Here is a 14,039-nt window from a genome sequence, read left to right as displayed (position 1 = left end):
TTTTTTTTAGAGACAGTCTCACTTTATTGCCCTGGGTAGAATGCTGTGGCATCACAGCTCACCTCCAGCTCTTGGGCTTAGGCGATTCTCTTGCCTCAGCCTCCTGAGTAGCTGGGACTACAGGTGCTTGCCACAACGCTCCACTGTTTTTTGTGCAGTATATTGGGCCTGTGCCCTCCTCACTGAGCCACAGGCACTGCCCAAGACTGTCTCATTCTAATGAACTATTATAGCCATGTACTGAGGTTTTGTTTTTTCTTTTTTAGGCAGAGTCTCAAGCTGTCACCCTGGGTAGAGTGCTCTAGTGTCATAGCTCACAGCAACCTCCAACTCAGGGTCAAGTGATCCTCTTGCCTCAGTTTTTCTATTTTTAGTAGAGATGGGGGGGGGTGTCTTCATTTTTGCTCACGCTAGTCTTGAACTTGTGAGCTTAAGCAATCCACCAGCTTTGGCCTCCCAGAGTGGTAGGATTACAGGCGTGAGCCACCACATCGGCTAGGGGTTTTTTGTTTGTTTGTTTATTTGTTTGTGACAGTCTCACTCTGTTGCCCCGGGTAGAATGCCTTAGCATCCTAACTCAGAAACCTCAAACTCTTGGGCTCAAGTGATCCTCTTGCCCCAGCCTCCCAAGTTGCTGGAGCTGTGTGCACCACAACATTGACTAGTCTTTTTGTTTGTTTTCTACTTTTAGTACAGATTGGGTCTCTTGCTCAGGCTGGTGTGGAATTGCTGAGCTCAAGCAGTCTCCCTGCCTCTCCTCCCACAGTGCTAGGATTACAGGAGTGAGCCACCACGCCTGGCCTGAGGTGTTTTTTTCTTTTTAAGTCACTAGAATAATTTTTTGTCATTTTAGAGGGTACAGAGGGTTTGGCATAAAATTGAGCACACGAGGAAGACATTGTGGCCGCTCCTCTCACCTCACCCCATCTGGAACTCATTATGCGGAAGTTGTCATTGAAGAGGTCCAGGAGCCTCAAGAACTCCGAGTCTCCATAGCTATAGCGTTTCCCAAAGACCACAGAACAGATAACATTGGATACAGCATTACTCAGTAGCCGCCTGGGGTCGAACGGGGTTCCTGGAGGGGAAGGAGTGGCAACAGGGCGGGGTTTTAACGATGTGGTCGCGTTCCCAACTAGCTCTTTGGGCTTATTGCCTTTGTTCTACCCAAACGCCTTCCCGTGGCCTCTCTGGGCAGGCCATTGGCCACATCCACACCAGGCCCTTCTGTTTCCAGGCTAGGTCGCACCAATGGTGGCTTGAAATTCATTAAGCAGGCAAGAAGCCTCCTCCAGGATTTGCTCCTCGATGGTCTGCGTGCCCAAACCGAACTCTTTCAGCGCTCCAAGTGCAAAATTGCGCAGCGCTCCCCAGAGCGGTCCATTAGAAAACACGATGCCTACGGTGGGGATAGAAAAGAAGGTGGGCCGGGGAAGTTGGCCACACCCCACTCAGGAAGCTCCAGTTACTATCTCCGCCCCTTTCGGTGCCTTCAACTCCTGGAAACGACTTTTCTCTTTTACCAGACCACTTGGTTGCCCTTCTCGACCCGGTCCACACGTTGACCTCTGCCTCTGTTGGTCCAGGTCTCTGGCCTGTGCTTGCTCCCTTTGGCTTCGACTTCTAGGCTTTTCTCTCCTATTGGCTGCACGATGAACCTCGGTACGGCCTACATTTTAGCTCCGCCCCACTCTCTTGGCTATTTGCCCGGGTTATCTGAATTCTCTATTAGGCCCCGCCCCATTTTCCTGCTCCAACTTTTATCTGCCCAACCTGGTTCAGTCCCCCACTCCAGCGCCCGGGCCTCACCGTTTCCGTGTGTGAAGCGTTCGAAGACCGGCATGGCCCCGCGGCCAGAGAAGGTATCCGCCTGTAGCACTAATGCGTCCCGCAGCGCTGCGTAGCCGCAGAGCACCACTGCAGGGCGCCGGCCCAGCCTTACGGTGAACACCGAGCCCCAGTGGCGGGAGAGCTACGGGGAGCAGGTCGGTGCTCAGCGGTCCCGGTCCTCCCTGCTAATCCGAGCCCCAGCCCCCAGCTGCCTCCTTTAGGCTCAGGGAGTCCCAGGCTCAGCCCCTTATTCCTCAGGTTCAGGAGTTCAGACCTCTAGTTCCTTTCTCCTTCAGACCCAGAAGTCCAAGTCCCCACTTACCTCCTTCCTCGGAGTGAAGAAATTTATGACCGCAGTCTCTGATTCTCACTCCCCACTTTTTTTTTTTTTGAGACGGTCTCGCTATACCGTCCCCCCACCCCCTCGGTAGGTGCTGTGCCCTCACAGCTCCCAGTAACCTCAACCTTTTGGGCTTAAGCGATGCTCTTGCCTCAGCCTCCCAAGTAGCTGGGACTACAGGCGCCCGCCACAACGCCCGGCTATTTTGTTTGTTTGTTTTGTTTTTGTTACAGTTGTCATTGTTGTTTAGCAAGCCCGGGCTGGGTTCGAATCCTCCACTCCAGGAGTATGTGGCTGGCGCCCTAGCCGTTGAGCTACAGGTGCCGAACCGCACTCCCCCCTTTGAACCTTGAAAGTAGACCCTCTGTTCCCCACCCCAGGTCCTCCTCCCTCACAACCCAGGGTGTCCAGGCCCTCTACTTCCCATAGGAGGCAGGACCCCTCAATCCTTCCTTGGGAGTCACTTGGTCTGAACCCTCAGCTGTCTTCATTCAGGGAACCAAGAGCTCTAGCCCTAAGCCCCATCTCCACGATTGCGGAATTTTATTCTTCCACTCATGGTCAGGCCTACCTCCATGAGCGCACGGTCCAGGTGTCGGGCTTCAGCTGCAGCAAGTTCCCCAACAACGGGAGCGGCCTGGGCCCGGGGGGCAGAGCCCCCCTCATCTGAGTGCAGCGCGCACCCCAACTCCACCATGCTAATGCCAGCACCAGGAGCGGCAACAGCAGAGCTGCTGCTATTCCCGTGATCATTGTGTCTGCGATTCTGATGCCTGTGTCCCTTCACCTCTATTTGATTTCCTTTGAGTCTTGGGTGGAGCAGGGGTGGAGATCTGATGTGGGAGGAGTGGCATCTTCCCGGCTGCTCGCTCCATAGATTCCCCAACCCAAAGTCGCGCTGTAGCAGAACTAAGCCTGGCTCCTTCTGGCTTTTTCTGTGGCTGTCTCAGTTTGCTCTCTTTGACAACTTTCATACACCAGGATTTTTTTTTTTTTTTAGACAGTCTTACTTTGTCATTCTTGGTAGAGTGGGGTGGCGTCATATCTCACCGTAACCTCAGACTCTTGGGCTCAGGGGATCCTCTTGCCTCAACCTCCCAAGTAGGTGAGACTATAGATGCCCACCACAATCCCATCTGTTTTTAGAGACGTGTCTCCCTCTTGGTGGGGCTGGTCTCCAATTCCTGAGCTCAGGCAATCTACCTGCCTCAGCCTCCCAGAATGCTAGGATTACAGGCTGAGCCACTGTACTCAGTCATGTCAATACACCTGGACAACAAGCACACCTTCCTAAGCTCCTAGCACCTTTGGTTTCATCTTACTTGGATTGTAAATGTGTATTCCTCAATCTCTCAGCAATCTCTGGGCTCCCTGAGTGCTGTATCCTCTATCTCTGATTCCTAAATATACTCCTGACTCCTAAGTACACTTCTTTTTTTGTTGTTGTTTGTTTGAAAATTTTTTTAAAATTACAAAATATTAAGTGGGTACAAGTGTTTTTGTTACACAGGTGAATTTTTTAATGTTGAAGTCGTGGCTTTTAGTGTGCTTGCCACTAGGATAGTGTTCATTGTACCTGATAGGTAAGTTTTTTTCTCTCCCCTCCCTCCTTGTTTCCAGTGTCCTTAACACCTCTATGTTCCTGTTTGTACCCATCATTTAGCTCCCACTTATTAATAAGAACATGTGGTATTTGTTTTTCCATTCCTGGGATACTTCACTCAAGATAATGGTCTCCAGTTCCATCCAAGTTGCTGCAAAAGCTATTTCCTTTTGTGACTGAGTGGTATTTCATGTAATGTATGTATACCACATTTTCTTTACACATTCATCACTGAAGTTGTTTCCATATCTTTGTAATTGGGAATTGTGCTGTGATGAACATTTGAGTGTAGGTGTCTTTTTTTTTAGAGACAGTCTCACTCTGTTGCCCTTGGTAGAGTGCTGTGGCATCACAGCTCACAGCAACCTCCAGTTCCTGGGCTTAGGCAATTCTCTTGCCTTAGCCTCCCAAGTAGCTGGGACTATAGGCACCTGCCACAACACCCAGCTATTTTTTTGTTGCAGTTTGGCTGGGGTTGGGTTTGAAACTGTTACCCTCGGTATATGGGGCTGGCGCCCTACTCACTGAGCCACAGGCACCGCCTGAGTATAGGTGTCTTTTTGATAAAATGAATTATTTTCCCCAGGGTAGCACCTAATAGTGGGGTTGTTGATGAAAGGGCAAGTCTACTTTTATTTCTTTGAAGAATCTCCTATATACATTTCTGACCCCTGACAGTGCCTGTGATTCTTTGGGACTCATACCTGAGCCCTTGTCACTTCCATTGTTCTTGAACTTTGTATGCTGTACCTGTCCCCCAGATCCTCCCTGAAATCCCTTACCTTCCTGGTGGCCACAAACTGGGCATGTCTATGCCTACACTTAAGACTTCTGAGTCTGGCTGGGCACAGTGGCTTACACCTATAATCCTAGAACTCTGGGAGGCCAAGGTGGGTGGACTGCTTGAGCTCAGGAGTTTGAGACCAGCCTGAACAAAAGCAAGACCCTGTCTCTACTAAAAATAGAAAAACTGAGGCAAAAGGATCGTTTGAGCCTGAGTTGGAGGTTGCTGTGAGTTATGATGCCACGGCACTCTACCCAGGGTGACAACTTGAGACACTGTCTCAAACAAACAAACAAACAAAGACTTCTGAATCCCTTCCTACTTGTCTCCTGCACCTCCATACTTATGCCGTGCCCTGAACTCCTAACAATCTCTTTTTCCAAGGCTCTGGTTCCTAAATAGTCCCACATGTCCTATGCCATTGCTGCTTTATCCCCTAATGTCTATTTCCCCAAGCTCCCAAGTGGACACTCCTGAGGCTGGGCCATGATATCAGACAAACATATCCCTCATTCTCCCCTCCTCCAGACACACATCCTAGAGGATCCCAGGCTGGACAGGGCAGACTCAGGCCTGGATGAGCCAGGGGTGGGTAGTGGGAGTGGGGCTAAATTAGTGCTTGGAACAGACTGTTCAGGAATGTGGTCCACCCTCCTGCTGGCCCTCCCTGGCCAGATCCAGCCCTCCTCCAAGTGCTTGGCCCAGGGCCTGGACCTGGGGAGAAGGTGGGGGATTGTGTAGAATCTTGGACTAGAATTTTCTCTGGGAGTGTCATTCAGTGTCTCTGCCTTTGTTTCATCTCTGTGCCTCCCTCACTCTTGATCTCTGTGTTTCTCTATTCATCTCTCTCTCCTTCTTCCCCTAACCCCACTTTTTCTTTGTCTCTTTTTCTCTCAGGTTCTGCCTCTGGTCCTTTCTTTTTTTCAAAATGTCTGTCTCTTTCTCTCTCTGTATCTCTTCCAGTCTGTCTTTTCTATAATCTCTGTCTGCTTCTCTGTTTCCCTGTCTCTGTCTCTGCCAAGAGTCTTCCTACCTGTCAGCCTTTCCCTGTTCAGTAAGCCACGCCCTCCCTGGACCTCACCCCTCTGTGCCAGGCTATCTGATGGACCCTCTATTAGGATCTCTGGCTTCCTCTCCAACTCCCAGCTCTTCCTTATTCCATTTTGCTTTTTGGGCTCACCTCTCTGGAATCCCAGCTCCTCAAGGCATTGTCTTGTTCACTTTGGTATCCCCAGCACTTAGAATAGTGCTTGCTTGACATACAGTAAATATTTGTTGAATGAATGCCACACCTCTGTTCCTCCCTATTTCTGTCTCTGTTTCTCTTTGTCTTTAATTGCCACTTAATTTCCCTGTTTCTGTTAGTCTCTCTTTTTATCTCAGGTTTTTCTCTCTTCATCTCTGTACCCCCCCCACCTCTCTTTTTTTTTTTGAGACAGTCTCAAGCTGTTACCCTGGGTAGAGTGCTATGCTGTCACACCTCCCAGCAACCTTAAACTCTTGGGCTTAAGTGATTGTCTTGCCTAAGCCTCCCAAGTAGCTGGGACTACAGGTGTCTGCCACAACACCTGGCTTTTTTTGTTGTTGTTGTTGCAGTTTGGCCGGGGCCAGGTTCGAACCCACCACCCTCGGTATATGGGGCTGGTGCCCTACCCACTGAGCCATAGGCACTGCCCAATTTTAGAATCTCCTTGTCTTTCCTCTCTCTGGGCCTTCCTGTCTCTCTTTGCTCAGTGTTTCTGTTTCTCCTCCTCTGCCTCTTTCTTTCTGGCTCACTCCCAGTCTTTGTTTTTCAGGCTCTCTCCCTGTCATCTCTGTGTATCCCTTTGTCTCTTCCTGTTTCTCTCCATTTCTTTTTCAGTGTCTCCATGTATCTTTCTTCACCGACTCCCCTCTTGTCTTTCTCAGGACCTCTAAGTCTCTCTCTCTCTCTTACCCTCTACCTCCATGTCCCTGGCCATGCCTGGGAGCAGACTGTGGTCAGCCTGTTGTGGAAACTGAAGATTAGGGAGCTGACTCCTTTATCCCTATGTGGGGACTGCCTATAACCCTCATCCCAGTCAGACCCATGCTCTCAGTAGAGCTTGTCCCAGCTTCTGGATGGCCTTGGGGGGGCTCCATCTATGGCTGGGGACCAACCCCATGCTACTTGAATCTGGCTCAGTGCAGCTTGGGATGTTGGCCCAGTAAGAAAAGCTACTGGCAGCAGGTTAGGGTGTTAGGTCTGGTCCCAGGAAGCTCCAAGCCTGGGATTGCCGTCCCCTCCCTCCCCAAAGGGAGGAATGCAGGACAAAGGAATAGTCCAGCCAGAGAGGTGAAGGAAGAGTCCTCAGTCTTCTGTATCTCTCACATTCATTTCCCATTCTCTCTTTCTCTGGTCATTTCTGTTTCTTTCCTTTCTCTTTTTTCTATCTCCCCATTTCTCAGTCTCTGTATCTCTCTGCTTTTCTCTGACACTGACTTGTGAATTGAAAGGTGGTGGTTAACAGTGTAGTGTCTGGAGCCAGGGAGTCTTTGCTCAGATCCCAGCTCCACCTGTTTTGGTCTATGTGATTTGGGGCAAGTCAGTTCACCTCTCTGAGCCTTAGTTTGCTCATCTGTAAAAATGTGATACTAATACTGCTTTGCTCCTAGGGAGAATTAATTGAGGCTTTAGAACAGTGAGCACATGTGAGTAGCAGTGATTATTTCTTAGTCTCTCACTTTCTCCCTGCTTATATCCCTCTTTGTATAGCTCCCTGAATCTCCTGCAGACTCCCTGTTTGCTATCTCTGGGCAGCTGTCTTTTTCCCTGTCTTGGTTTCTTTGTCTTTTTGTCCTCAGGCTGTTTCCTGGAAACAACTTTTCCCATTCCAGCTGCCCTAAGGGAGAACCAGGCACAGGTAGGTGTCTCCCCTCTCTGCAGCCAGAGTTCCTGTCTCCTCATACTGTAAGAGGACAGTCCGCTTTAATTAAGCGGAGACAAATTTGAATCTGTTATAAAGATAATTTGCTAAGAAGCAATACAAAAAGCCCAGTAAAGGGTGTGTCATCGATCAAGTTCTGTAGGGACAAGGCAAAGACATCCCCATGTCTTTCTCTCTGCCCTGCAGCTGGGGGGGGGTGGTGGGGGGGAAATGGGCACGCAGCAGGGGTGCAGAGACGAACGTGTGCCAGCGAGAGGGAGAGGGCAGGCAGTGGGCCGAGAAGAGGGACAGAGCGGTCTCTAGCAGCGATCCTCACAGCTCACAGGCCAATCTAAAAGGCAGGGGCATCAGCGCTCGTGCAAGCACTGCTGGTAGGGCCGCGGCAAATTGTCTGGGGAGCAGCCGATCTGGCCCAGATCGATGTCCTCGGGCGCCCCCAGTGGCTGCAGGGAGAAGCTCTGCAGGATGGCGGAGAGGTAGAGGAAGAGCTCCACGCACGTCGGCGGTTCGCCGCCCTGCGGCAGTGGAGTAGGGGAGCGGACGGAAAATAAGATGAAGGGCTGCCACCCCAAGTTCCTAGAGAAAAACAGATTATGAAGACAACAGCTGGGAATGCCAAAAAGCCACCCATTTAAAGGTCCAGGAGGTAGTCCAGGTCAGAAATGGCGGCGGCTGCGTTCAGGCTTTCTGGGCTGTTGGGTGGGTCCCGGGTCCCGCCCACAGCTGGGGCGGCCCAAGTCGAGTGGCGCCCACGGCGAGGAGGGCTCAGCTCGCATGAGGAGGGCCCTCACCTTCTTCGTCGCCCTTCCCGGGGTGGGAGTGAGTATGCTGAATGTCTTCTTGAAATCCCGCCACGGAGAACACGAGAGACCTGAGTTCATCCCTTACTCCCATCTTCGCATCAGGACCAAGCCCTTTCCCTGGGGAGATGGTAACCATACTCTATTCCACAACCCTCACGTGAATCCACTTCCAACTGGTTATGAAGATGAATAAAGAGAACCTAGACCACTACCCAGACATTGGGGACCACAGCATCAGTTTGGACCATTACTCTGCACATGGACCAGAGAAAGTGTATGGGACCTTAAGCTCACCTTCTTTTATCATATGATTACCAGTCTTCCATCCCTTTACTTGTGGCGGGAGATGGCTTAAATAAATAAACTAAGATTGGTCATAAGCTGAAAATTAAAAAAAATAAAAATAAAAAAAATAAAGGTCCAGGAAAGCTGCTTTAAGTAAATTGTGGAGCAAAAAATCTTGGTTGATGGAAGTGTGTGACTGGGTTCCAATCCTGGGTTTGTCACAACTAGTTTTGTGATCTTGGGCAAGCCACAATTTCAGGGTATTTAAAATGGGCATGGTAATATTGCCACATGAGGCTGTTGTGAATAGTGAATAGAGGAAAAACAGTGAGAATATAACCCTTATGTAGCGCTTACTACATGCCATGCATTACTCTAAGTGCTATGGCACTATTTGTTTGTTTGTTTTTTGAGACAGAGTCTCACTTTGTCACCCTCGGTGCTGTTGTGTCATAGCTCACAGCAACCTCAAACTCTTTGGCTTAAGTGATTCTCTTTCTTCAACATCTCAAGTAGCTGGGACTACAGGCGCCTGCCACACCACAACACTGGGGTATTTTTAGAGAAGGGGCCTCGCTCTGGCTCAGGCTAGTCTCGAACTCCTGAGCTCAAGCAATCCACTCGCCTTGGCCTCCCAGAATGCTAGGATTACAGGTGTAAGCCACCTTGCTCAGTCTTACACTGCTATTAATTTAACCCTCCTAAAAACTACAACCCCAAAAGGTGGGCCTTAGTATTATCTCCATTTTACAAATGTGGATTTTTTTTTGAAACAGAGTCTTAATTTGTCACCCTTGGAGTGTGGTGGCATCATAGCTCACAGCAACCTCAAATTCTTGGGCTTAAGTGTTCTCTTGCCTCAGCTTCCCAGATGCCCATCACAATGCCTGGCTCTTTTTTTTAAGAGACAGGGTCTTTGCTCTTGCTCAGGCTGGTCTCAAACTCATGAACTCAAGCAGTCTGGCTGCTTTGGCGTCCCAGAGTGTGATTTTTTTTTTCAAGACAGAGTGTCACCCAAGCTGGAATGCTGTGGCACAATCATGCTTCCCTGTAACCTTGAACTCCTGGGCTTAAGTAATCCTCCCACTTCAGCCTCCTGAGTAACTGGGACTACAGGTGGGGGCCACCACAATGCCTGGCTACTACTTCCTATTTTTTAAGAGATAGGGTTGCCCAGCTGGTCTTGAACTGCTGTCCTTAAGATATCTTCCCACTTCAGCCTCCCAAGTCTCTGGGATTAAAGGTATGAGCTACCACATCTGGCTAGACATGGAAACTGAGGCACAGATAAGTGAAGTAATATATCCAAGGTCACACAGGAGGTGATAGAGCTGGGCTACAACCCCTGGGCTGCAGCTTCAGAGCCCAGCTCTTTTTTTTTTAGACAGAGTCTCACTTTGTTGCTCTCAGTAGAGTGCATGGCATCACAGCTCAGAGCAACCTCCATCTGTTGGGCTTAGGTGATTCTCTTGCCTCAGCCTCCCAAGTAGCTGGGACTATAGGCACCTGCCACAATGCCTGGCTATTGGTTGCAGTTTGGTTGGGGTCAGGTTCGAACCCTCCACCTTCGGTATTTGGGGCCAGTGCCCTGCTCACTGAGCCACAGGTGCCACCTGAGCCCATTCTTAGTAACTATCCTTATTGCTCTTCTCAGAGGCATTGCTGGGCACACAGGAGACAATATGATAAGTTACCTATTATTATACTGTTTTTTCCCCCTGCTTTTGCATAAAGAGAGAAGATTTGTTTTCAGCAGGGCAAAGAGATAAGGCAAGAACTGGGCTGCGCAGCAGAAAAAGGTAGCCATCTGTGCTGAGGGTGATTCAAGGCAGCAGAACTGATTGCCAATTCAGTGGCCACGGCGGGTGATGGCCTGATCCAACTCCACAAGCTGGAGGCTGCAGAGGACATTGCATAACAGCTCATCACCTACCTGCCAGTGGGGCAGTCTGTGCTCCTCCAGCTGCCTCAGTGAGGGCCTGTCCTACCTGTACTCCTCAGGCCAGCTGGGTCAAAGCCCTGATGATGATTAACACCATCGCCCTTTTGCCCCCACCCAAAAATCACTGTGAAATCTCATGATTGACTTAAAGTGAAGGAAATAAAACTAAAATCACTTCAAAAAAAGAAGGAAAGAAAGGCAAGAACTGAGTGGAGAGGCTGACAATGACCACTCCCAAGTTAAATTATTAATCTGCCTCCACATCTCCCTCCATGAGGATTTTAGTCACTACTTGCCTATAGGAGTGGAGTTGTGGTGGGGGGATGAGTGTCTCTGTGCATCAAAGGCTGAGGATGGATGAGATGAAGAAGTGAGAGGATTTGGAAAGTGAAACTAGGACTGGGGGATCAGAACTAGGTAGGAATATGGCACCAGAATGACTCTGAGCCCTGTCTTCACCAGCTGAGAAGGTCGTGAAGGCTGGGCTCTTCGACTGATTGGCATCCAAAAATGCTCCAGGTTGAACTCAGGTGTCAGATAGACAGTGACTCAGAGGTCATAGTGGACAGTGTTAAGGAGGGTGATTATATCTGTGCTCTGCGTGCTGAGGAGGCAGAATTAGTGATGAAATGCTGGGAGGCTTCTGAGCTAGGACTTGCATTTTACAGGGCTCAGGGGGCCTGGGGACTTGATAAGGGGGATGGATGGGCACCCAGGGATGGATGGACTGGATTAGGCACCCAGGAAATGTGTGTGGGTACCTAGTGTTCTGAGTGGTGAACACTGGAAGTTGTGTGGCCAGGGTCTGAGATAGGGATGTGAAACACACACACCCTCATCCCCCATCTTGTGGGAACAGATGTGGGGCTTCTGGGAAGGGAGCCAGGTCTCTGAGAATAGTGTTTGGATACAGTGGATTCTCAAGGTAAAGTCCCAGACCCTGAGGGATTCTGGAGAGGGGTCCTAAGAAGGAGACTTGTCATGGAGAAGGGGTATGGGGTTCTAGATTGGGTGCAGTCCACTATGGCATGGGATGGGGTCCTGAGAGAGGACTGAGATTCTGGATTTAAGGGCCTCAGATCTCTCTAGCTAGGGCTGGGGATGATGGTTGCTAAGGCCCTGGAAATTAATTGGTGCCTCAGATACCCCTTGCCAACCAGAAGAACCTGAGATGCCTCATTTTAGGTTTCCTGATGTCGTTTTCCAGGTGCCTAGCACACCTTGGGTAGCAGGAAGCTGTGAAAGTTGGTGTCCTGAGTGACGCGATGTGGCAAGTTCATGGGGATGAGGTCTGCAAAGTACTACACCTCATGAATCACCACTTCTGTATAAGGCACGGCCAGCGGTCGTCTGGCGCAGGCACCCTTTCCTGTCCCACTACCTGGTCCATCTCCTGCACGCCCGCTAGAGGAGGAAGGGGTATCTCTGAGACTGGGCTGGGAAGAGCTGTGCTCTTGCATGTGGGAGGGGTCTAGTCAGAGCCTCCAAGTGGGGTCTCAGACTGGGTGAGGGCAAAAGGTTGGTCTGCACACAAGTTCCTAAGGGCGGGGTGGGGGGCAGGGTTTCAGGCGGATCCCGCGTCTAAGCCCTCGACAGGATTTAGATGGCGGCCCGGCCGGATGGAGTGGACAGGCTGTGCTGGAAGTCTTGGGAAGAGAGCAGGGCTGCGGAAGAGGGCAGAGCTGGAGATGCATCCAGAGGCGGAACTTGGGGGAGAGGGGTCGCAGACGATGCTCTGTGGAGGGGCAGACTGTGTGGGAGAGGTTGGGTTCCTGGGCAGGCCTCGTGGCTGGCTGGGGAGGCCCCAAGCAGACAGAGACAGGCGCAGTGTGCGCGGGGCGGGCGTGGGCCCCAAAGGAAGACAAAGCGCGCCCGCCTGCCTCGGGTCTGGATTCCCGCAGCTTGCCGGAATGTGGGTGGGATCGCCCCCCTGATGGGTATGTAGGTTTGGCTGTGGGACCAAGCGTCAACGAGAGGCTCTATCAGAAGTGCTAGGCTGGACTGGAAGTGGAGCTTTGGCTCCTTGTTTAGGGGCCAGAGGCTGGAACGCCCAGGCGCGGAGGTCCTGCGGTGGCGCAGTGTAGAAGGCTCTCCCGGCTAGGCTAAGGCTGGCTTACCTTGTATTTTAGCGGACTTCATGAACACAAGAAAGGTGTGGCGCAGGGTGGTGCCCACAGTCTTGGTGCTGCCTGAGAGCAGGTTTAGTATGGTCATCAACAGGGTGTCCAAGCGGAAGTGGCTCAGCGGGTCCTGCTTCTCCTGCCGGGGTGATGGATGAGGGGTATGAACCAGGGCTCTGAAACTTCAGAGCGTTCACCCCAGACCTGCACAGCTGATACTGGGTTCCAGCCAGTTCATGCCCTTCTATCTAACTTTCTTTGGGGCAGCTGGGGAGCAGGGAAGGGCAGGGTAAGAAAAATCTCAGCTTCAGGGCCCACAATTAACATCCCAGATGAAGCTTTCTCTCTCTCTCTCTCTCTCTCTCTCTCTCTGAGACAGAGTCTCACTTTGTCACTCTGGGTAGAGTGTGGTGGCATCACAGCTCCCAGCAACCTCAAACTCTTGGGCTCAAAGTGATGCTCTTGCCTCAGCCTCTCAAGTAGCTGGAACTACTGGCTCCTGACACAATGCCTGGAGATATATATATATATATATATATATTTTTTTAAAGACACAGGGTCTCGCTCTTGCTCAGGCTGGTCTCAAATTCCTGAGCTCAAGCAGTCCACTCATCTTGGCCTCCCAGAGTGCTAGGATTACAAGCGTGAGCCACCGCACTGGGCCATAGATAGACAGACCATTTTCTTTTAGAGACAAAAGTTTCACTATGTCGCCCTAGGTAGAGTGCTGTGGCGTCACAGCTTACAGCAACCTCAAATTTGGGGGCTTAAATGATTCTCTTGCCTCAGCCTCCCAAGTAGCTGGGACAACAGGCGTCCACCAGAATGCCCGGCTATTTTTTTGTTGTAGTTGTTTAGCTGGCCCGGGCTTGGTTTGAACCCACTACCCTTGGTGTATGTGGCTGGCACCATAACCACTGTGCTATGGGTGCTAAGCCTGGATAGAGCTTTAATGACTTTTTTTCCCTTGGAGATAGGATCTCTTTTGCCCAAGCATGCTATGGTATCATAGCTCACAGCAACTTCAAACTTCTGGGCTCAAGCAATTGTCTTACCTCAGTCTCCCAAGGAGCTAGGACTACAGGCATGAGCTACCACCCCTAGGTAATTTTTCTATTTTTAGGACAGAAAGAGTCTCACTTTGCTCAGGCTAGTCTCAAACTCCTGACCTCAAGCAATTCTCCTGGCTTGGCTTCTCAGAATGCTAGGATTACAGGCATGGGCTTTAATGACTTCTGTTTTTCTTTTGAGACTGTCTCACTTTGTTGCCCCCAGTAGAGTGCTGTGGTGTCATAGCTCACAGCAACCTTTAACTCTTGGGCTCAAGCCATTCTCTTACCTCAGCCTCCTGAGTAGATGGGACTACAGGCATCTGCCACAATGCCCGGCTATTTTTAGAGATGGTGGGGGGGGGGTCTTGCTCTAG

At 50.6% G+C, this 14,039-nt stretch overlaps 2 protein-coding genes across 2 annotated transcripts in view; both read right to left on the bottom strand.

Moving 5' to 3' along the window:
- Positions 1 to 3,207, bottom strand: part of LOC105886351 (cytochrome P450 2F2-like) — a 5,628-nt gene extending 2,421 nt beyond the window's left edge. The window contains 5 exon segments of the mRNA XM_012812902.2: positions 792 to 1,078; positions 1,250 to 1,399; positions 1,810 to 1,972; positions 2,742 to 2,767; positions 2,770 to 3,207. Coding sequence (XP_012668356.1) covers positions 792 to 1,078; positions 1,250 to 1,399; positions 1,810 to 1,972; positions 2,742 to 2,767; positions 2,770 to 2,923 — 780 coding nt within the window. The 5' untranslated portion in view covers positions 2,924 to 3,207.
- Positions 3,208 to 7,810: 4,603 nt separating this feature from the next.
- Positions 7,811 to 14,039, bottom strand: part of LOC100945113 (cytochrome P450 2F5) — a 12,711-nt gene continuing 6,482 nt past the window's right edge. Inside the window, 7 exon segments of the mRNA XM_023508234.1 lie at positions 7,811 to 7,978; positions 9,586 to 9,599; positions 10,953 to 11,000; positions 11,003 to 11,090; positions 11,714 to 11,835; positions 11,838 to 11,897; positions 12,611 to 12,752. Coding sequence (XP_023364002.1) covers positions 7,811 to 7,978; positions 9,586 to 9,599; positions 10,953 to 11,000; positions 11,003 to 11,090; positions 11,714 to 11,835; positions 11,838 to 11,897; positions 12,611 to 12,752 — 642 coding nt within the window.

This window comes from Otolemur garnettii, unplaced genomic scaffold (genome assembly GCF_000181295.1).
Source record: "Otolemur garnettii isolate 467f Iridium unplaced genomic scaffold, OtoGar3 scaffold00233, whole genome shotgun sequence".
Classification (NCBI taxonomy): domain Eukaryota; kingdom Metazoa; phylum Chordata; class Mammalia; order Primates; family Galagidae; genus Otolemur; species Otolemur garnettii.
This window is presented reverse-complemented; position numbering and strand designations above follow the sequence as displayed.